This window comes from Podarcis liolepis (genome assembly GCF_965112155.1).
Source record: "Podarcis liolepis genome assembly, chromosome: 5".
Taxonomy (NCBI): domain Eukaryota; kingdom Metazoa; phylum Chordata; class Lepidosauria; order Squamata; family Lacertidae; genus Podarcis; species Podarcis liolepis.
In genome coordinates, this window is record NC_139556.1 from 12330726 (window position 1) to 12352743 (window position 22018).

At 48.1% G+C, this 22018-nt stretch overlaps 1 protein-coding gene across 2 annotated transcripts in view; it reads right to left on the reverse strand.

Annotated features, from left to right (window-relative positions):
- Positions 1-22018, reverse strand: part of WDFY4 (WDFY family member 4) — a 218664-nt gene that overhangs the window by 14340 nt on the left and 182306 nt on the right. For both annotated transcript variants that reach the window (XM_083505395.1, XM_083505396.1), the window contains 5 exons: positions 18480-18571; positions 15706-15918; positions 12608-12755; positions 11260-11417; positions 3175-3333 (listed from right to left, as the gene is read on the reverse strand). In XM_083505395.1, the coding sequence (XP_083361521.1) occupies positions 3175-3333; positions 11260-11417; positions 12608-12755; positions 15706-15918; positions 18480-18571 (770 nt within the window). The remainder of the gene's footprint in view (positions 1-3174; positions 3334-11259; positions 11418-12607; positions 12756-15705; positions 15919-18479; positions 18572-22018) is intronic.

Below are 22018 nucleotides of genomic sequence, written 5' to 3' on the forward strand. Positions count from 1 at the left end.
GGATGAAGTGAATCAGCAACCTGATTGGTCTGCAGGAGCAGCCAATCAGGCTTCTGGAGGAGGTGAATCCTCAACCTGATTGGCCTACAGGAACAGCCCAGAATTAGCCAATCACGCAGGGCCCATTGTGTAAATAATGTATATATAGCTAGAAGTTTTGGGGAAAGTTTCGTTCATTGCTGCTATGAGCTGAATAAAGAGCATGAAATTCACACTCGACTCCAAGTATATTTCACATGCTTATTCCATACTTTGGGCCAAATGACACCAGGCACTGAATTCTGTGCCGTTTCTCCCTTAAGGCTTAAAAAGAGGTAGCTGTTGAGGCCTGAAGCAGAAGACCTGAAGGAGGAGATAGAGTTGCCTGCACCAGCGGTCTCAACTGGTGAGCCATGGCTCCCTGGGGAACCTTGAACTATCATCACAGGAGCCATGGGTGGGGAAATACCAATTTTCCTCTACGTCAATTTCCCCTCTTCTATACTCCTACCTGCCTAGTCACCTGTATTTCCTCGAGGGTGAAGAATTGACGACCTAGTGGGAGGAAAGCTCTGAAAAGTGATTCAAAGTGCACTTTGCATTTTCTTTCCATTAGTATACTTTTTCAGATTATCTTCTTATTATTTGTTTGTGTATTGGCTTCTTATTTAATTTTATTATTATTATTTTGTTTTGACAAAGTAATAAACACACATAAATAAGAATGAAAATGTGCACCCCAACACTGAGACCATTCCATTGTAACTATCCAAACTCCCAAAATTTCAACACCACTTGCGATGGTTTGAGCCCTTTCTGTTTTAACAGTACAAATTCTACAAACACCCTCCATATGTCCTCAGAATCATTTCTCCTGCATAGTCCCCATCGTGCTTTAATGGCACATGTTAATTTATCATTAATAGTTATATCCCACACCTCTTTATATCATTATTTCATTTTATATTCTGCTTGCCCCTTCCACTTCCTAGCTATCATAATTCGTGCAGCTGTCAATAAATCTGTGAGCAAGTCCTTCATAGCCTGTAAACCTTCCACCCCATCATAAATTGATAATAATGCTACCTCTGGATTTTTGGTCAGCCTTATTATTATTATTATTATTATTATTATTATTATTATTATTAGCCTTTAATTTCAGTTTCATTTTTTCCCCGACTTACAAAAACAGCATGACTCATAATTTTTATTTTTATTAAAATAAAAAAGCCTTTTCAAAGCCCAGAGAAGCACAAAGCATCGTCACAGTTTGATGACATATTCCAGCTAGGCAAAAGCTCTTGAGGAAGGTGGAAGAGGGTCAGTGGTTTGGCCACATTAAACCCCTGGAACCCGGGTTCCCCACCGAGACCCAAAAGTGTGGGTGGCAATCCAGGACTCTGGTCATTTTTGGCTTTCTACCATTTGTGCCCATCACGTCCTGGCAAATAGAAGGGGAAGAAATGGAGGTAGTGAGAGATTTTACTTTTTGGGGCTCCATGATCACTGCTGATGGTGACAGCAGTTACGAAATTAAAAGACGCCTGCTTCTTGGGAGAAAGGCGATGACAAACCTAGACAGCCTCTTAAAAAGCAGAGACATCACCTTGCCGACAAAGGTCCGCATAGTTAAAGCTATGGTTTCCCCAGTAGTAATGTATGGAAGTGAGAGCTGGACCATAAAGAAGGCTGATCGCCAAAGAATTGATGCTTTTGAATTCTGGCGCTGGAGGAGACTCCTGAGAGTCCCCTGGACTGCAAGAAGATCAAACCTCTCCATTCTGAAGGAAATCAGCCCTGAGTGCTCACTGGAAGGACAGATCGTGAAGCTGAGGCTCCAATACTTTGGCCACCTCATGAGAAGAGAAGACTCCCTGGAAAAGACCCTGATGTTGGGAAAGATGGAGGGCACAAGAAGGGGATAACAGAGGACGAGATGGTTGGACAGTGTTCTCGAAGCTACCAGCATGAGTTTGACCAAACTGCGGGAGGCAGTGGAAGACAGGAGTGCCTGGCGTGCTCTGGTCCAGGGGGTCACGAAGAGTCGAACACGACAAAATGACTAAACAACAACAACAACAACCATTTTTGCAACAGTCCCACAAAGCCCTCCATTTTACAGCAACAAAAATGACAGGAGCCATGTTCAAATATATAAAAGGATGTCACATAGAGGAGGGAGAAAGGTTGTTTTCTGCTGCTCCAGAGAAGCGGACACGGAGCAATGGATCCAAACTACAAGAAAGAAGATTCCACCTAAACATTAGGAAGAACTTCCTGACAGTAAGAGCTGTTCGACAGTGGAATTTGCTGCCAAGGAGTGTGGTGGAGTCTCCTACTTTGGAGGTCTTTAAGCAGAGGCTTGACAACCATATGTCAGGAGTGCTCTGATGGTGTTTCCTGCTTGGCAGGGGGTTGGACTCGATGACCCTTGTGGTCTCTTCCAACTCTATGATTCTATGATTCTATGATTCTAGGAGCAAGCAGAAGAAATCCAAAATCCATTCCCCAGAGATCTCCAAAATGCTGCACTAGAAATGACTTTAAAACTTTCGTATGCTTGATTTGACAGCTAATTTAATACAAGGACTCATTGAATAGCCAGATCTCTTGTAGCACTGTACTGCAGAAAGACTGGAGCAAAGAGTATATTATTTTAGATTTCAGATGTACGACGCACTTTGTGCAAACGAAGTGTTGTGGAACCTTTGGCACTGAGTGTTTTAATACCTCAACATCCATATCCATTCTGAAGGAAATCAGCCCTGAGTGCTCACTGGAAGGACAGATCCTGAAGCTGAGGCTCCAATATTTGGCCACCTCATGAGAAGAGAAGACTCCCTGGAAAAGACCCTGATGTTGGGAAAGATGGAGGGCACAAGGAGAAGGGGATGACAGAGGACAAGATGGTTAGACAGTGTTCTCGAAGCTACTAGCATGAGTTTGACCAAACTGCGGGAGGCAGTGGACGACAGGAGTGCCTGGCGTGCTCTGGTCCATGGGGTCACGAAGAGTCGGACATGACTAAACGACTAAACAACAGCATCCTCATTATTTTTTCAGTACAGATACTTTGTTGGAGCGGGGCAGTATCTCCTGCCTTCCCAAGAGTCAACGGATCTCTCACTTTGTAACACCAAGTGCTCTTGAACATAATCATTTTGCCTCCTGGAAATGTGAACTCGGATATCATACCTGCTTCAGGTTTAAGCAAGCGTCTCCATCTCTAGCCACGGACAGTTCCCAGACGCACAACGCAGAGCTGCTTCCAGAGGTGATGAGTGTCGTTGGTGTAGGGCACACAGCACAGAGGCAAAGCCCCCAATCAGCTGTGATTTCAAATGTGGTCACCTTCTACATACAAAGAGAGAGAAAATAAACATCCATGCAAGCAGGAACAAAGTAAAAGATCAACAAGCAAACAGCCCAAGAAATTCAGAAAGTAGGTGAAATATACTCAGAGTCGCAAAGTGATTTCATGCTCTTTATTCAGCTCATAGTGGTGAGGAGGAATGAATGAAAGTCCCCTCACAGTATCTGCTTTATATACACTATTTACACAATGGGCTGCACATGATTGGCTAATTCCGGAATTCTACTGTAAGCCAATCAGGTTGTGGATTCACTTCTATCTGGAGCATGATTGGGTGGTTCCTGCCAGCCAATCATACTGCTGCATTGTTCTAGGACCAATCAGACTGCTGCATTCTGAATCCTATTGTTCTAGGACTAATCAGACTGCTGCAATTTGGATCCTATTGTTCTAGGACCAATCAGACTGCTGCAGTTTGGATCCTATTCAACTCAGTACATAACACCCCTCCCCTCTAAGTTCCAGTCCTGCCCGGGAGGTCGCATTCATAGTCCTCAAGGTATGCCGGCGGCCTACGTGTGCGTTGCGGCCTGGGGTGTTCTCTGGTCCGGGCTCCAGGTTCTGGCTCGTGTTCCCAGGATGCTGGCTGTGATGGGGCTGTTTGGTCTGGTGCAACCGGCTCGCTCAGTCGTGCTTCTGGTTCCGGTGTCCTTTCGGCCTCACGGGTCCTCTCTGTATTTACTGATTCTGCCTCTCCTGCTGGCCCCTCCTGCTCTATGGGCCTCACTGCCCCGCTGTTCCCTTGGGACTCCTCTGACCTGTCCTCCTCCTGGGTTTCTCCTGGGAATCGTCGCCGTATCTGGTTGCAGTGGCGGCGCCAGCATTGTCCCCCATCCGTTAGCACCTCGTACGACACGGGGCCAGTGACCCTGGTGACTGTGGCGGGTACCCATGCTGGGCCTGCCCCAAAATTCTTTGCATACACTGGGTCCTGGGCCTCGAAGGTCCGGGGGTTCCTGCCTTCCCCCACCAGTACTTCATCCTGAGCTCTATCGGGGTGAAGGCGGTCCAATCTGATTGCAAGGCGCCGACCCATTAGTAGTTCAGCGGGGCTCCGGCCAGTCGTTGAGCTGGGGGTGCTGTGCTGTGCTAGAAGGAATGTGGCAAGGCGGTACTCCCAGTCCCCTTGCGTCATGCGGCGAAGGGTGTCCTTGGTGGTCCGCACCATGCGTTCTGCTTGGCCATTGGTGGCAGGGTGGAACGGCGCCGAACGGATGTGGCGGATGGCATTCTGTGCTGTGAAGGTTTGGAATTCTCCTGACGTAAATGCAGTCCCGTTGTCTGAGACAAGAGTGTCAGGGAGCCCGTGGGTTGCAAACAGCCTGCGTAGTACCCGGATGGCTGCGGACGTGGAAGTGGACGGTACCAGTGCGACTTCCAGCCATTTGGTGTAGGAGTCTACCACTATGAAGAATGTTTTCCCCTGAAAGGGGCCAGCGAAATCCACATGCAGGCGTGACCATGGTGCTCGGGCGGACTCCCAGGACTGGACTGGGGCCCTTGGGGGATCTGGGCGGGATTCTTGGCAGGCCTGGCAGTGTTTGACCCAGGCCTCTATCTCTCCATCGATCCCCGGCCACCACACATAACTCCTGGCAAGGGCCTTCATTCTTACTACCCCTGGATGTGTCTCGTGTAGGGCTGTGAGGACCCTTTTGCGGAGCGGCTGGGGAACAACGACTCTGCTTCCCCATAACAGGCACCCCTTGTGGGCCGACAGTTCATGTTTGCGGGTTGTGTAGCCGGCGAATTCTGGCCCAGGGCTGCTGCTGGGCCATCCCCTCCACACCCAGTCCAGGACCCGGGAGATGACCCTATCTTTCTTGGAATGGTGGGCAACTTCTGGTGCCTGGATGGGGCGGTCGGGAAGCAGCTCCAGGCTCATAACCTCTTGTGCAGGTGCTGGGTCAGGGCCTGTTTCCGGTAGTGGTAGCCTGCTGAGGGCGTCCGCATGGCCCATCGCCTTCCCAGGTCGGTGAATCAGTGCATACTGGTAGCTGGCAAGGAAAATTGACCACCTGAGGACGCGAGGAGACAGCACTTGGGGGGTCTGCTTTTCGGGGGCAAACAAGCCAAGCAACGGCTTGTGGTCAGTCACCACGGTGAAGGGCCGCCCGTACAAGAAATCATGGAATTTTTTTACTCCCTTCACGATTGCCAGACCCTCCTTGTCGATTTGCGAGTAGTTCCGCTCGGTTGCGTTGAGTGTCTGGGAAAAGTACGCCACCGGTACCTCTCTTCCATCCGGGAGTTGGTGCCCCAGGACAGCGCCAATGCCATAGGGTGAGGCGTCGCATGCTAGCACCACCGGCAGCCTCTCGTCGAAGTGTGCCAAGACAGAGTTTGAGACAAGCAAGTCCTTGACTGCCTGGAATGCGGCCTCCTGGCGCTGGCTCCACACCCAAGGGGCCCGCTTGTCCAGGAGTCTGTGTAGGGGCTCCGCTACCGCCGCCTTGTGGGGAAGGAAGGAATGGTAAAAGTTCAATAGTCCCAAGAAGGCCTGAAGTTCAGTCTTGCTCTTGGGCGCTGGGGCATCACAAATGGCCCGTACCTTGTCCCCAGTCGGGTGGACCCCTTCTGCGTCCACCATAAATCCCAGAAAGTCCACCTGAGGCACTCCTAGTAGACATTTTTCCCGCTTCACCTTGAGACCCGCCGTCTGGAAACGGTGCAGAACGGTGCGGAGGCGGTCCTCGAACTCCTCTGGTGTGGGCCCGGCAATCAACACATCATCGAAGAAGGGGGTGACGCCAGGAATCCCTTTAAGGAGAGAGTCCATTAGATTCTGGAATATGCCTGGTGCCACGCTGACCCCGAATTGCAGCCGCTTTACCCTGAACGCTCCTCTGTGCGTCACAATCGTCTGTGCCTCTGCTGTGGCCTCATCTACTGGCAGCTGTTGATATGCTTGGGCCAAGTCCAGCTTGCCAAAAATTTTCGACCCAGCCAGGGTGGCAAGGACATGGCTGACCACTGGCACTGGGTATGCGTGGGCCGTGAGGGCCTTGTTTATGGTACATTTGTAGTCTGCACAGATGCGGACCGAACCATTAGGCTTGACGGGTGTGACGATTGGGGTTTCCCAGGGGGCATTAGGCACTGGCTCCAGCACTCCTTGCTCCACGAGTCGGTCCAATTCCTCATCTATACGGGGTTTCAAAGCGAACGGGACCCGGCGGGCCTTGAGCCTGACCGGTCGTACTGCGGGGTCAAGCTGTAGCGCAATGGGGGGGCCCGTATACTGTCCCAATTTCCCGTCGAAAACCCCTGGAAATTCCTTGCATATGGCGTCCACGTCCACTTGTAAGCTAGTGTGGTTCACCCCAGTGACAGCTAGCCCCAGTGGTCCAAACCATGCCAATCCCAGTAAGCTAATGTAGGGGCCCTTGACCACAAGCAAGTCCAGTTGCCGCGTCTGCCCTCGGTATTGCACCCTGAAGGTCCCCACCCCCATTGTGGGGACCTTACGTTTCTGGAAGTCCCGTAGGGTGAATGGGGCCGGCCTGAGTTTGGGACCCCCAGTAGGACACAGTTTCCTTAAGGTCCTTGCCGAGATTATGGATAGAGTTGAACCCGTGTCAAGCTCCATGCGGCATGGGGCCCCCTCTATCTGCACCTCTACATAAATTTTCTCTACGTTGGGGTGGGGCAACTGGTATACCTGGCAGTCCGTGAGCTCCGTCGAGTTGCCTTGGTGCGTTGGGCCCCGGGACCTGGGGCTCTTGGGTTGGTCATCTGATGCCTGGTGTCGGGTGGGCCGAGCCCGACACCCCCGGGCGATGTGTCCCGATTTTCTGCACTGCCTGCACTCTGCGTTGCGGAAACGGCAGGTCCTCCTCTCATGACTCTCCCCGCAGCTTGCGCAGTTTCCTCCTCCTCGTCGAGGCAGCTGTGGTTTGTGCGCTGCTTGAGTGCGCTGCTGTACTCGGTGCACTTCCTCCCTGTCGGATCCTGAGTCGTCGGTGAGGTCTTCGTGGTGGACCCTCGGTTGGGACGGCAGGCTCGGCCGTGCCTCTTGCGTCGACCTCTCGGCAGCTTCCGTTGCCAGTGCCTCCTCCAGAGCGACCTGGAACGTTAGGTCCTTCTTAGCGTAGAGGCGTCGTTGCAGCTTCTCATCCTTCAGGCCACCGACGAGGCGGTCACGAAGCATGTTCTCCAGCTCTGAGAAGTTGCAGAACCGGGCGGCTTGGCGGAGAGAGGTCACAAACCCAGTTATGGTTTCCCCAGGGGCTTGTCGCTTTGCGTAGAAGGCATTTCGACGAGCCACCACTGAGGGCTGCGGCGAAAAGTGCCCCTTCAGCTGTTCCATTATTGTTTTGTATGGAACAGTAGCGACGTCTTCAGGCGCAAGGAGAGCCCGGGCGATTTCAAACGTCTCCTCTCCGCAGACGCTGAAGAATATCGCCCTCTTCTTGGCGTCTTCTTCGTCGGTGACCCCTTTGGCTTCTAGGAGGAAGGTGAAACGGGAGGCGTACGCTTCCCAGTCTCCAGATGCTGGGTTGAATGGCGAGAAGCTGCTGTTGGCTGCCATTCTGGGTTCCTTGTGTCCCGGAGCTGAAGCCTGGATACACGGTGCGAGGCAGCGGTGCGGCAGGTGGCGGTGCTGCGGTGCTGTGTGTGGCAGTCAGCTCAGCGGGATCCCACCTTCGTCGCCAGTGAAATATACTCAGAGTCGCAAAGTGATTTCATGCTCTTTATTCAGCTCATAGTGGTGAGGAGGAATGAATGAAAGTCCCCTCACAGTATCTGCTTTATATACACTATTTACACAATGGGCTGCACATGATTGGCTAATTCCGGAATTCTACTGTAAGCCAATCAGGTTGTGGATTCACTTCTATCTGGAGCATGATTGGGTGGTTCCTGCCAGCCAATCATACTGCTGCATTGTTCTAGGACCAATCAGACTGCTGCATTCTGAATCCTATTGTTCTAGGACTAATCAGACTGCTGCAATTTGGATCCTATTGTTCTAGGACCAATCAGACTGCTGCAGTTTGGATCCTATTCAACTCAGTACATAACAGTAGGCCTGCATCAGCACCGACCCGTTTAATATTATTTCCCCCAGTTAGAACGATATTATGAATGCAAATAGTAGGACCAGTGCCAGATTTACGTATCAGCTAAACAAGCTATAGCTTTGGGCCCCACTCTCTTGACCCCCCCTCTCAAATATAGTAAAGGGACCCCTGACCATTAGGTCCAGTCATGGCCGACTCTGGGGTTGCGGCGCTCATCTCGCTTTATTGGCCGAGGGAGCCGGCGTACAGCTTCTGGGTCATGTGGCCAGCATGACTAAGCCGCTTCTGGCAAACCAGAGCAGCACACGGAAACACTGTTTACCTTCCCACCAGAGTGGTACTTATTTATCTACTTACACTTTGACGTGCTTTTGAACTGCTAGGTTGGCAGGAGTTGGGACCGAGCAACAGGAGCTCACCCCGTCACGGGTATTTGAACCGCCGACCTTCTGATTGGCAAGCCCTAGGCTCTGTGGTTTAACCCACAGCGCCACCCGCGTCCCCCTCCCAAATATACTTCTTCTTAATTGTATTTCAGTTCAACAATTACTTTGATAAAATCCATATTTTGTTATGTGCAAATGGCTTTAGATACCTGTTAGGTCCAGAAATTACCACATAGCATTTAGTCAACACAAAAAAACAGAGACAATTTGTTGTTGACAAAGGACAGCTTGACATATAAAGGGCCCCATTACCTTCAGCAGCTTAGGGCCTCATCAAACCTAAATCCAGCCCTGAGTCGGACGTCCATCTACCCTATCAAAACCATTCCTTAACCCTTCCTTAATGTTAAAAACCATGTGTGTAGAGCCAACCTCTTTTAATTCTGGAACCAGAATATTTTTTTGTGGAGTATAGATTAACTAATGGGATAATTTTGCTGTATACAAGTTCAAAATGCTTAATTCTTTTTTAAGACACCCCCCAACACTTCAGGAAATGACAGTATTGTTTAAAACAAATGGTTGAATTGTTATTGTTATTTTTGAAAATCCGTTTCTGTGAGCTGAGGTCTACCATTTGCCCCATACAAATCCTGCACGTTCTTTTGCTTCAGTGATCTCTACAGGTTTGCTTACTCCCTGTTGGAGCTAGGATCACAAGGCGATCTCTAATGACAGGTGACTAAGGCAGCCTAGACCCTTAAATAATATCATATTTTAATTATATTGAACTTGCAAATGTTCCAAGTTCTTTACACATGGCATTTTATGATCCTTAAAACAACCCCATGACAACCTCTCCTCCATATTGCTGAGGCTGAGAGGCAAATAATAGTTTGCATTATTATTATTATTATTATTATTATTTGACCTGCCAGAAAATGTTGCTGAGGAGTGCTCTGGTTCAGGGTTCCAACCATGCCCTTTCCCAGATACTCCATTGCATTTTCTCTCTCCCTCTCTACCACTCATGTTTGCTGGCTACCAAACATACCTAGTCCTCATTGCACCTTAGTGTCCCCCCAACATTTTGTTTGTTTTGTACTTCTGCAAAACTTGGGGCTCCCCCCAACCTGTTGGCGCCTGCCTCTTGAGTTTGGGCCTTGCTATTTTGCCTACCTAAGGAGCAGCACTCAGGGAACGTTGACAATTAGCATACACAATTTGCTTGTATTTGTTTTTGTGGGCTGCCTTTCCACAAAAAGGCCTTCAAAGTGACTTCAGAGAGAGAGAGAGAGAGAGAGAGAGAGAGAGAGAGAGAGAGAGAACCCAACCCAACTACGATATTTGTAAAACGTCAATTGAAGCTAAAAATACATCAAGCAGCAGAACACTACAACAATAAATACTAAAGAGTAAAGGTAAAGGGACCCCTGACCATTAGGTCCAGTCGTGGCCGACTCTGGGGTTGTGGCGCTCATCTCACTTTATTGGCCGAGGGAGCCGGTGTACAGCTTCTGGGTCTTGTGGCCAGCATGACTAAGACGCTTCTGGTGAACCAGAGCAGCACACGGAAACGCCGTTTACCTTCCCGCCAGAGTGGTACCTATTTATCTACTTGTACTTTGACGTACTTTCGAACTGCTAGGTTGGCAGGAGCAGGGACCAAGCAACGGGAGCTCACCCCGTCACAGGGATTCGAACCGCCGACCTTCTGATCGGCAAGTCCTAGGCTATGTGGTTTAACCCACAGTGCCACCCACGTCCCTAAATACTAAAGAGGCAGAATAGCAAAAGATAAATCAGTCAATCTCAGATGGCTGAAGAAATGTCCCCGGTAGGAAAGCCAACTTAACTTTTTGTGGGGTCAAGGGGGATGTCACAAACTGGGTGCCACTACTGGAAAGTCTCTAGTTCTGTGTTGAGAGGCGAATTGTCCCCTTGTGGACTCCCTCTGATATTGGTAGGTTCTGCTGGCTAATTTTGATGGTGGCTACATAACCTAGTAGTTACGATCTACCTGCCAGTTTGCCCCATCGTGGCACCAGGTAAGGGGCACGGTGCGTATTTAAAAGGGAGGGTGACTCCTGAACCCAACCAGCAAGCAATGGTTTCTGCCAGGGAGCTGGGGACTGTCTGGGGATTCTGAGCTCTAATGCCAACCCAGTTTACACAATATTCATTCCATGGGAATACCAGTAAATTTAATAGCATGGAATACAGATTCTAAAAATGCAATAGCAGCCCTGGTGTGATGTCAAGAAATGAGATCAGATTGTCAACTGAATACGATATTTCAAAGGCATATTTTTTGACGTTCAGTCCTGTTATTGATGTCAGATGATCTGGAAGCCGATTCTACCAACTTATTCAATACACATTGCCAGCCCATCTCTCTCACTGCTTGCAACTATTGTCCACATGACCACTCAAGCAGCCTGAGGACATAATTTTGAATGTTTCTTGCAGCCATACCCGGAAACACGTTGCTGATTACCTTGTCTGACCCGGAAGCAGCTAGGCAGCAGGTGAAGTCATCGAAACCCCAGCAAAACACTTTATTCCACTGTGGGGGGATCAAAATTTTGTTTTTCCCCACGGCCAAAGTTCCCTTTTCAGTACATACAATGTGACCCACAGGTCCTTGAGGTGCGTCTGTATAGGGAAGGGGAAGAAGAAAAGGAAGTAACTATTTTGACGCATCTGCCTTTAGAAGGAGAGAGAGAAATCCAACTGGCTCATTCCCAAAGGTCAAGAAGGGAATGGAAGAAAAGGGAAGAGGAGAGATATCATATTTTTCGCTCTATAGGACACACTTTTTCCCTCCAAAAATGAAGGGGAAATGTGTGTGCATCCTATGGAGCGACTGCAGGCTCCTTGGCTTCAGTGATAGCAACGGGAAGCCTCTGAAGCACAGAGGGAGCACTCCCTCCGCGCTCCGGAGGCTTTGCGTTGCTTTCGCTGAAGCCTGGAGAGTGAGAGGGGTCGGTGTGCACCAACCCCTCTCGCTCTCCAGGCTTCAGGCAGCTATCCGCAAGCCTTCGGAGCGCAGCAGGAGTTCCCCCCGTGCTCCGAAGGCTTGCGGATAGCAGCCTGAAGCCTGAAGCCCGGGGAGCGCAGCGCCAACTCCCGCTGCGCTCCCCGGGCTTCAGGCAGCTATCCGCAAGCCTTCGGAGCACGCCCTCAGCCCCGCAAGCTCTGGGAGCGGCGGCAACACTGCGCGCAACCTTGCCGCCACTCCCGGACCTGTTCTGGGGGCTGGGGATGGGGGAAGCTCGGGCTTCCCCCACCCCAGCCCCGCGGCTAAAAGCGAAGCCAAGACAGCGAGCGGGAACCATCCCGCTCGCTGTCTTGGCTTCTGCCAAAGCTGTGCGCAGCTTCTCCCGGCTGGAGAGGTTGCGCGCGGCTAAAATAATTTTTATTCCCCCCCCCTAAAAACTAGGTGCGCCCTATGGAGCGAAAAATATGGTACTGGTTCAGAATGAAGTAGTAAACTATAAATGCTCTTCTCTAGTTGGTACATTTGCCTGACTTACTCCTTTAGCTGATGATAATAGGAGCTGTTCCCTAGCAGCTCCCTGCATCAGTTCGTTCTCTGGCTGATGGATGGAGCCAGTCAGGTCTTCCCTTTGCCATTATGCAATTCCTGGGAGACAGACAGTGGAGCCTCTCAGTCGCTTTTGGTCCCTTGGCCACTGGGCAAGTCCAAAGTTTTTAACTTTTAGATCTGCTCGTAGGGAACCTGATCCCATCAAACAAATGTGCATTGAATCTCAGCAATGGCCATCATCAGGTGCTCTTCCACGCCACCCCACCCCGCTCTAAAGTCCCCAAACAATATGTACCTTTGACAGCAACCGACGAAGGCTTCAGATTACGCAGGTTGTTGAGTGTTGGAGGCAACTGACTAGCTGTTTGAGAGAAGAGTATGCTTTCTCTGCTCATTGAATGCTTCCCCAAGGTATTCCTGGCTGGGTGTGGTTTGCTGAAAAGCTGTGAAGAAGAAAAAGTAGCAAAAAAATACTTCAGCATTATTATATTATATTATTATATTTACATACCCCGCCCGTCTGGCTGGGTTTCCCCAGCCTCTCTGAAAGGCTCCCAACAGAATATTAAAAACACGATAAAACATCAAACATTAAAAACTTCCCAAGATGTTTTTCTAAACTTCTAAAAGTCAGGTAGTTGTTTATTTCCTTGATATCTGATGGGAGGGCATTCCACAGGGTGGGCACCACCACTGAGAAGGCTCTCTGCCTGGTTCCCTGTAACCTCACGTCTCGCAGGGAGGGAACCGCCAGAAGGCCCTCGGAGCTGAACGATGGGGGTGGAGACGCTCCTTCAGGGCTGAGGCTGTTTAGGGCTTTAAAGGTCAGCACCAACACTTTGAATTGTGCTCAGAAACATACTGGGAGCCAATGCAGGTCTTTTAGGACCAGTGTTATATGGTCTCGGCGGCCGCTCCCAGTCCCTAGTCTAGCTGCCACATTCTAGATTAGTTGTAGTTTCCGGGTCACCTTCAAAGGTAGCCCCACATAGAGCATGCTGCAGTAGTCCAAGTGGGAGATAACCAGAGTATGCACCACTCTGGTGAGACAGTCCACAGGCAGGTAGGGTCTCAGCCTGCATACCAGATGGAGCTGGTAGACAGCCGCCCTGGACATAGAATTAACCTGCGCCTCCATGGACAGCTGTGAGTCCAGAATGACTCCCAGGCTGCACACTTGGTCCTTCAGGGGCACAGTTACCCCATTCAGGACCAGGAAGTCTTCCACACCTGCCTGCCCCCTGTCCCCCCAAAACAGCATTTCTGTCTTGTCAGGATTCAACCTCAATCTGTTAGCCACCATCCATCCTCCAACCACCTCCAGACACATTGCACAAATGTACCTATCTAAGTCAGCTTATGCACACTTTATACAAATCATTGTCCTCTTTGGTTCTATTTTTCCAGGTGTGTGATGCATTTTCTTCCTTTTGGAAATGTATAAGTAGCCATTTTTGGGGGGAGGGGGGCTGTTCCCAAGTCTCAGGGCTGCTGAGAAAACAACGACGCTCTTCAACAGGATTTTCCCCACTGTGGAAGGCGATATACAAAGCAAAGCCCTTCCGGATGACAAGGGTGTGCAACCATGCGTCAGTACGCTCCAGCTTTCGTTGGCACTTTCTTCCGGTATTTTTTAATCTGTTGCAATTTTGCACAAGCCTTCCTTCTATTCCTTTCTCCTATGCACACAGTGCACAACAAATCTTATTAATATTCTATCAGGTGCTATTAACTTGCGGAAGGCAGGATAAACGTGGGAAGGAAAACACCCCGACTCTTGCCACTCAGAACAGGATTGCTTTTCATAGCTGAGTGCTTAGTCATAAAATGGGCCAGACCCCAAGACTGGATGCACGAAGCAAACACGTTTTCAAAACGATCAACAGAGGGCAGCTGAAGTCAAGGCAGCCCTATAACGGAAAGGCTCAGTTTGACATATTCCTCCTTTCCTGTTTCTAATTTGTGTGCCACCCTATACCCACACGCCTCAGGGCGGTTCACAACATAAAATCATAATATAAAAACACAAAATACATAATAAAAACAAGAACAATAATTCCCTCCTCCCCAACATGTTTTTAAAGGGCACCGGATGTCGATCAGCCAAAGACTTAGTTAAAAAGGGACTGCTATTATGCTTCTCATCCTAAGAGTGTTTCCTTGGAAGCAGATTTCGCTGGTTTTCCATGGTGCGCAGTCAGCAACTCCTTGCAGAGTCATCTCACTTTGAAAAAGGCTGGGGGAAAGGAGGGGGAAGGAAATGGGACGGCTTTGTATTCCGTTGATAGCCTTTGCCGAGTGCTGTGATTTGTTTTCCATACAGATAAACCATTTAGATCAGCTTCAAACAGGACACAGGAATGACGCTTCCAAGTTATCGGCAACCACGAGAGATTCTAAGTGGGACAAGGGAGACCAGCTGCAGGCTGCTCAGAAATCAGAGCTCAGGGAGCTGCAAATGCTTGCGTCTGTGTGCATTTCTGTTCCCAGTGTTGCTTTGCGCCAGCTGGTTGGGAATAAACGGATTGCAGTGGGGCTGCCCCCAAGGAGGGAAATATGTCAGCTCTGATTGGAGAAACTGGGGACCAGCATCTCAGTACAGGCTCCTTAAGAATAGCAGTGGGAGGTCGAGAGTCAACAAGAGATGCGCACACACACACACACACACACACACACACACACACACACAACTTCATTCTGTGATGCAAGGCACCTCGCATGGCCAATCGTGCTGTGCGGTCTCTTTCTCTTAAAAAGTGTTATGTACTGAGTTGAATAGGCTCCAAAATGCAGCAGTCTGATTGGTCCTAGAACAATAGGCTCCAAAAAGCAGCAGTCTGATTGGTCCTAGAACAATAGGATTCAGAATGCAGCAGTCTGATTGGTCCTAGAACAATGCAGCAGTATGACTGGCCTGCAGGAGCCACCCAATCCAGCTCCAGGTGGAAGTGAATCCACAACCTGATTGGCCTACAGGAGAATTCTGGAATTAGCCAATCACGCGCAGCCCATTGTGTAAATAATGTATATAAAGCAGATACTTTGGGGGTAACATTCATTCCTCCTCACCACTAGGAGCTGAATAAAGAGCATGAAATCCACTCTCGACTCCGAGTCTATTTCAAAAAGCCTCAAGCATACAGCATCCATGCAAAAGCTCTCAGCCAAGGTAGATAGTCAATTCGCAGTCTACCTGCTGAAGATGAAAGAAACAAATCAGGACTTTACTGGTAGATTGCCCTACCACCTGGAGCCCAGATGCACCCCCAAGTTAGATCATCAGAAGCTGCTGATATCCTGCAAAATCCTATAATTCTGCGTCCCACTCAGGGTTCAAATTGGAGAAGGCTTTCGACTCTTGGTGACTCACTTTCCCCCACATCTGCACTGTACCTGCTTTGGGATCTGTCCGAAGTTGCTGACAAACCCCAAGACGGTGTTTTTGATGAGTGGGTCGCTGATGCTGTCCGGGTGCACCTGATCCCCATAGAAATAGGGGTGGAAGACGTTCACGGCCTTCGCTGCAGCTGGGCCACGTTGCTTGTAGCCAAAGATCAGGTCTATCCAGTGGTGGATATGGTTGCTGACGTAATCGCTCTCCAGTGCCTGAAACCCAATACTCGCTGAGTTACCTTGTTACTGAGAACACCATCCTATATTTTGCCTTTGTGGGTAGGGTCTGTGTTACTGGAATGCCCACGTAGTAGTGTGGACTCTACCACTAATCCCTGAGTTAACCCTCAAGATGTACAAATTGCTTTGGTCTTCAATGGAAAACATGGAAGGGAAAGATACCATCTCTTGGGTCAAATGTAAAAGGGTAAAAGAGTATTTGGAAATGATATACAGTGGTACCTCTGGTTACGTACTTAATTCATTCTGGAGGTCCGTTCTTAACCTGAAGCACCACTTTAGCTAATGGGGCCTCCTGCTGCTGCCGCGCCGCCGGAGCACGATTTCTGTTCTCATCCTGAAGCAAAGTTCTTAACCCAAGGTACTATTTCTGGGTGAGCGGAGTCTGTAACCTGAAGCGTATGTAACCTGAAGCATATGTAACCCGAGGTACCACTGTACAGTGGTACCTCGGTTTAAGAACAGCCCTGTTTACGAACTATTTGGTTTACGAACTCCACAAAACCGGAAGTACTGTCCCGGTTTGCAAACTTTACCTTGGTCTAAGAACGGAATCCAAACAGTGGAAGGGCACCGGTGGTGGGAGGCCTCATTAGGGAAAGCGCACCTCGGTTTAAGAATGGTTTTGGTTTAAGAACGGACTTCCGGAACAGATTAAGTTCGTAAACCGAGGTACCACTGTATAATGAATTTTTAAAAAATGTTTTAAAGTACCTTTCCAAAAAAAAACCCAGTGTCCTTTTCGCTGGGGATAATTCAGAGGAGAATTCCCAGGTGTCAAAAAACGGTTACCGTATTTTTTGCACCATAACACTCACTTTTTTCCTCCTAGAAAGTAAGGGGAAATGTCTGTGCGTGTTATGGAGGAAATGCCTACTGGTGGCATGCCTACAGATTTTCCTCCTCTAAAAACTACGTGCGTGTTATGGTCGGGTGCGTGTTATAGAGCGAAAAATACGGTATTTATGTATGCCATTAATGCGGCCCATGTTTTGCTAACGAGCGATGTCCCAACTAATAATAATAATTTATTATTTATACCCCGCCCATCTGGCAACATAAACTATGGAATATGCACAGCTTGCAGACTTAACATATGAATAAGAGAACAAGAAGAACACACGTTTAAAGAAGACTGGAAAATGTTTACTGAATATATAGGTGAGAATCGTGTACATTTAAAAACCCTGGTAGCGTTAAGATAAATTCAACACTCTAAATAAGTTTTGATGGATGTAACAATGGAATATTGAATGGTTTAGTTCATGTAAAATATGCATGGGTGTATGGTATGCAAAATGAACCATGGAAAGAGAAGAAAGGAAGTTGTTGACTGAAGGTTTTTTAAATGAATATTTTGAAGGCTTGACAACCATATGTCAGGAGTGCTCTGATGGTGTTTCCTGCTTGGCAGGGGGTTGGACTCGATGGCCCTTGTGGTCTCTTCCAACTCTATGATTCTATGATTCTATGATTCTATGAAATGTAAATTAGAAAAAATTAATAAAAATTACCATATTTTTCGCTCTATAACACGCACCCGACCATAACACGCACATAGTTTTTAGAGGAGGAAAATCCGTAGGCATGCCACCTGTAGGCTTTCCCTCCATAACACGCACAGACATTTCCCCTTACTTTTTAGGAGGACGAAAGTGAGTGTTATGGTGCAAAAAATACGGTACATACAAAAAAAATGAAAGGTCTCCCAAATTGAGTACCAAAGAATGGCTCATTTCACAAAAGCAAGTTCACAATATGGAAGCGGCGCAGAGTGGTTTTCTGGATACTGTCCTCAGTGTAGATTAAATCAAATGGGGGGTGGTTTGTTTCTTAAAAATCTTCATCTGAATCAAGAGAGACCTCCATTGGGGATACTTTAGTAGGAAGTGGGCACATTGTTAAAGAACTGTGAAAATGTTTTTGGTTTTTTTGAGAATGAACTCACTCAAAATTGTGCTTCATTCATTTGTCCATGGCAAATAGCCAATTCCAAATACAGTGGTACCTCGGGTTAAGTACTTAATTCCTTCCGGAGGTCCGTTCTTAACCTGAAACTGTTCTTAACCTGAAGCATCACTTTAGCTAATGGGGCCTCCTGCTGCTGCCACCGGAGCACAGTTTCTGTTCTCATCCTGAAGCAAAGTTCTTAACCTGAAGAACTATTTCTGGGTTAGCGGAGTGTGTAACCTGAAGCATGTGTAACCTGAAGCGTATGTACCGGTAACCCAAGGTACCACTGTAGCTATAAATGCATCAAAGTTTGGCTGAAATCTCTTGAGAATAAATGAAGCAGATATAAAACTGACCAACAGAGTTAGGGCTGTGGGAGGGCTGAGTGTCTGTGAACAGTAGCCAGCAGACAAAGAAAAAAGGTAGCGTTAATATATATTTTTTCATGGCTCCTCCCCATCACTACTCCTGGGCCAGAAAGCAAATTTAGCGGGCATTCAGTTCGACGTAAATATGTGGTGCTATTTTTGACCGGCCACCAGCCCCCAAAACATCCAAACAGCATGCCTTGTCATACTGACCTGTCTATGCAAGCTGATAAACTTATGAGGGCTTCCTTCTGCCCAGGGTGGCAACAGCACGTCACCCAGCGAGGTCCCATCTTGCAAGCTTCCTGCAAGCGACAAAAAAAAAAAAAAACATTATTTGATAATAATAATAATATTTTATTATTTATACTCCGCCCTCCCCAGCCAAGACTGGGCTCAGGGCGACTAACAACCAATAATAAAAACAAGCTGATTAAAATACAATTTAAAAGATTAAGATACAAAATTAAAACATTAGGGTGCAATCTCTTCATAGGAGGAGAAAGGAAAAAGAAAGAGGGGGAGAGAATCAAACTGATTCTGAGCCAAAGGCCAGGCGGAACAACTCTGTCTTACAGGCCCTGTGGAAAGAGATCAGATCCTGCAGGGACCTGGTCTCATGAGACAGAGCGTTCCACCAGGCTGGGGCCAGTGTTGAAAAGGCTAACCTGACTTCCTTAGGGCCCGGGACCTCTAGGGTGTTGCTATTTATGGACCTTAAGGTCTTCCGTGGGGCATACCGGGAGAGGCGGTCCCGTAGGTACGAGGGTCCTAGGCCATGAAGGGTTTTAAAGGTCAAAACCAGCACCTTAAATCTGGCCCTGTACTCCACCGGGAGCCAGTGCAGCTGGAAAAGCACTGGGTGAATATGCTCCCATGGCAGAGACCCCGTGAGGAGCCTCGCTGCAGCATTCTGCACCCGCTGGAGTTTCTGGGGCAGCTTCAAGGGCAGCCCCGCGTAGAGCGAATTACAGTAGTCAAGCCTGGAGGTGACCGTCACATGGATCACTGTGGCCAGGTCGGGGCAGGAAAGGTAAGGGACCAACTGCTTGACGCGGCGAAGGTGGAAAAATGTCGCCTTGGCTGTTGCTGTAACCTGCGCCTCCATGGAAAGGGAGGCGTCAAGGATTTGATTCCTGAATGTTGTTTAACCTTGTCTAAAGGCTGATCCATGTGTACTCTCTCCTTTCCACGACATGTTGGAGAAGGCAGGTTTAGAGTTTTGACATTGGGCTGGGGAGAACCAGTTTTACATCTCCACTCAGATGACTGGCTAATCTTGGACAACTCTCTCTCTCTCTCTCTCTCTCTCTCTCTCTCTCTCTCTCTCTCTCTCGGCCTAACCTATCTCCCCTAGTTCTTGTTACAAGTCGAGTGCCTGCCCCTCTCTCTGCTGAGTGGAGTTCCAGGCACTCACCCAGGGTCTGTGGTCCTTTGGAGAATTGAGACACAATGGAGACTGTCGTTGCTTTAAGAAATATGGTTTATTCACCTATTTACACCTTCAGTCTGCATGGAGATCTTACAGCATGGTCCTTTTAAGAGGGGCTTATCTCCCATAGCAGTGCAGGCATGGAGTCCAAGCCATCTCTTCAGCCAGCCTTCAGCCAGCCTGCCCAAGATGGATCCTGGTCTTTCTTCTTCTACCCAGAACACCCTGCTAAAAACACTCTTTTCTTGTCACCTCACACCCAGTTACCCTGGCAGCCTTCCAAACCCACAGTCTCTGTTGACACCTCAGGACAAGGGAGGCAGGACAGTTCTCCTTTATTGCCAATGGCTCTCAATAGCCCTGAATTGTTCCTTAATGGCCCTGACTTGGCCAGGTCGTTTTGCATTGCCTAGCTCCGGAATTCCTCTACAGCTTGTATTTCCCTCTTCACATCCCAAATAATCAAAATGCTACCATTTATAAATTTCTGGGGGTTAGAGGGTCCCCCCCCCAAAAAAAAGAAAATCTATAACATTATTATGTGCATAAGAAAGAGGAGGAAATCAGTAAGATAGAAATGATATACATAAATAATAATAGTAAAAAGATACAACGTTGAAATGTCAGTGCCACACAATTCATACATCTGGGGAACATAAACAGTTTAGAAATAATTGAGAATGCATTATATAAACAAGAAACAGACAGCGTAACAGCAGGAATGCAACAAGTGTGTAAATCAAATAATACACTGTTCAGTCTCACTGAAGAAACCATTCCAAAATGATAAATGATCTCAAAGAGAGATTCTATGCTGCTCATCCAAAGGTGGAACAGCACATTTCATAGATCCTTACTCATGAACAGAAATTGATCTAGTTCAACTTGGGCAAGACACTACATTAACCATACTGCGTTGTGTGCCTCCTTCCTTAATGAGAACTGTGCCAGTGATGCAATCATCTTGGGGGTGGGAGCAGGGGGGGGGAATGTTTCCTTTGATCCTGGGATTATATGCCAAGGAATATTATCTCCTTTTTTAAAAAAATGATATTTATTAAAAAATTTCAGACAATAAAAAGTCACAAAATTAAAAATAGGAAATAAGAAAAACGTAACAATAATAAGAAACAAAGAAATACAAAAATACAAAGACAAAATACATAAAGAGTAAAAAAGAAAACAAAGTTGACAAAAAATCAATATTTTCATGTCTTATATTTCATTTACTTATTTCCTGACCTCCTCACACCCCCTTTTTTGTATTCCAGTTCACATAGTTAGTTCAGCAAATCCTTACCCTCTATCATTTATCTTTTACTTATTATCTTAACCTATTATAACTATATATTTTGGACCACTGTCAATCTGTATTTACATATTCTTGTTAATCTTTTTACCAATACCACTTATTTTCAATCCAACATCCCTTCAACATTCATTAATTTTACAATATTTCTGCAAGTATTCTGCAAGTATTAAATTTCTTCCAGTCTTCTTCCACCACCTCTTCTCCCTTATCTCGGATTCTGCCAGTCATTTCTGCCAGTTCCATGTAGTCCAATTAACTCCTAAGACTTCTGACTGCATGGAGTCTGGGCTCCTCCCTGCAGCTTTGCACCTCCGATTAAAAAATGCACATCTGAGCACAGATTTGTGGTTGTCTAGATGTCAAAAGGTGCAGGAAAATATGCATTCCAATGGGCATCCTGGCAGGGCCATAACATTTTGAGGGCACATTGTTCTCATTGCACATTGGGGTGCAAACAACTGCAGTGTGGCGCTCCTTGGGCGAGTCAGGACCCAGAATGCGCAAGGTTCAAAAATGCACAGGGAGCCTTCATGAATGCAAGCCCCCTGTTGGAGACGTTCATCCAGTGGCTTAGCGTTGGTTGCCAGTGCCCGGGGCAGGTAGGTGTGCACACGCACCCGGCCAACCAAAGTGCCCCTTTGTAGGCAGATCCCCCCCCCAGTGTGGTGACACCTGTGGAGGGGAACGCCATCCCAGGCTGCGCTGGGGGTGCCTGGTTTGCTCCTCCTAAAAATTGTGCTTCTGGGGCCGCAGCACCCCTGACACACACACCCAAATACTACGTCCCTGCGTCCATCTTTCAGTGTGTCATGGGCAGTGAGACCAGCCATGAGCACATGACAGAGGGGGCAAAGCTAGCTAGTTTTTTAAAACTCTAATTTGTTTACATGGCACTATACCATGGGTAGGAGCGCGGGTGGCGCTGTGGGTTAAACCACAGAGCCTAGGACTTGCCGATCAGAAAGTCGGTGGTTCAAACCCCCGTGACGGGGTGAGTTGCTCGGTCCC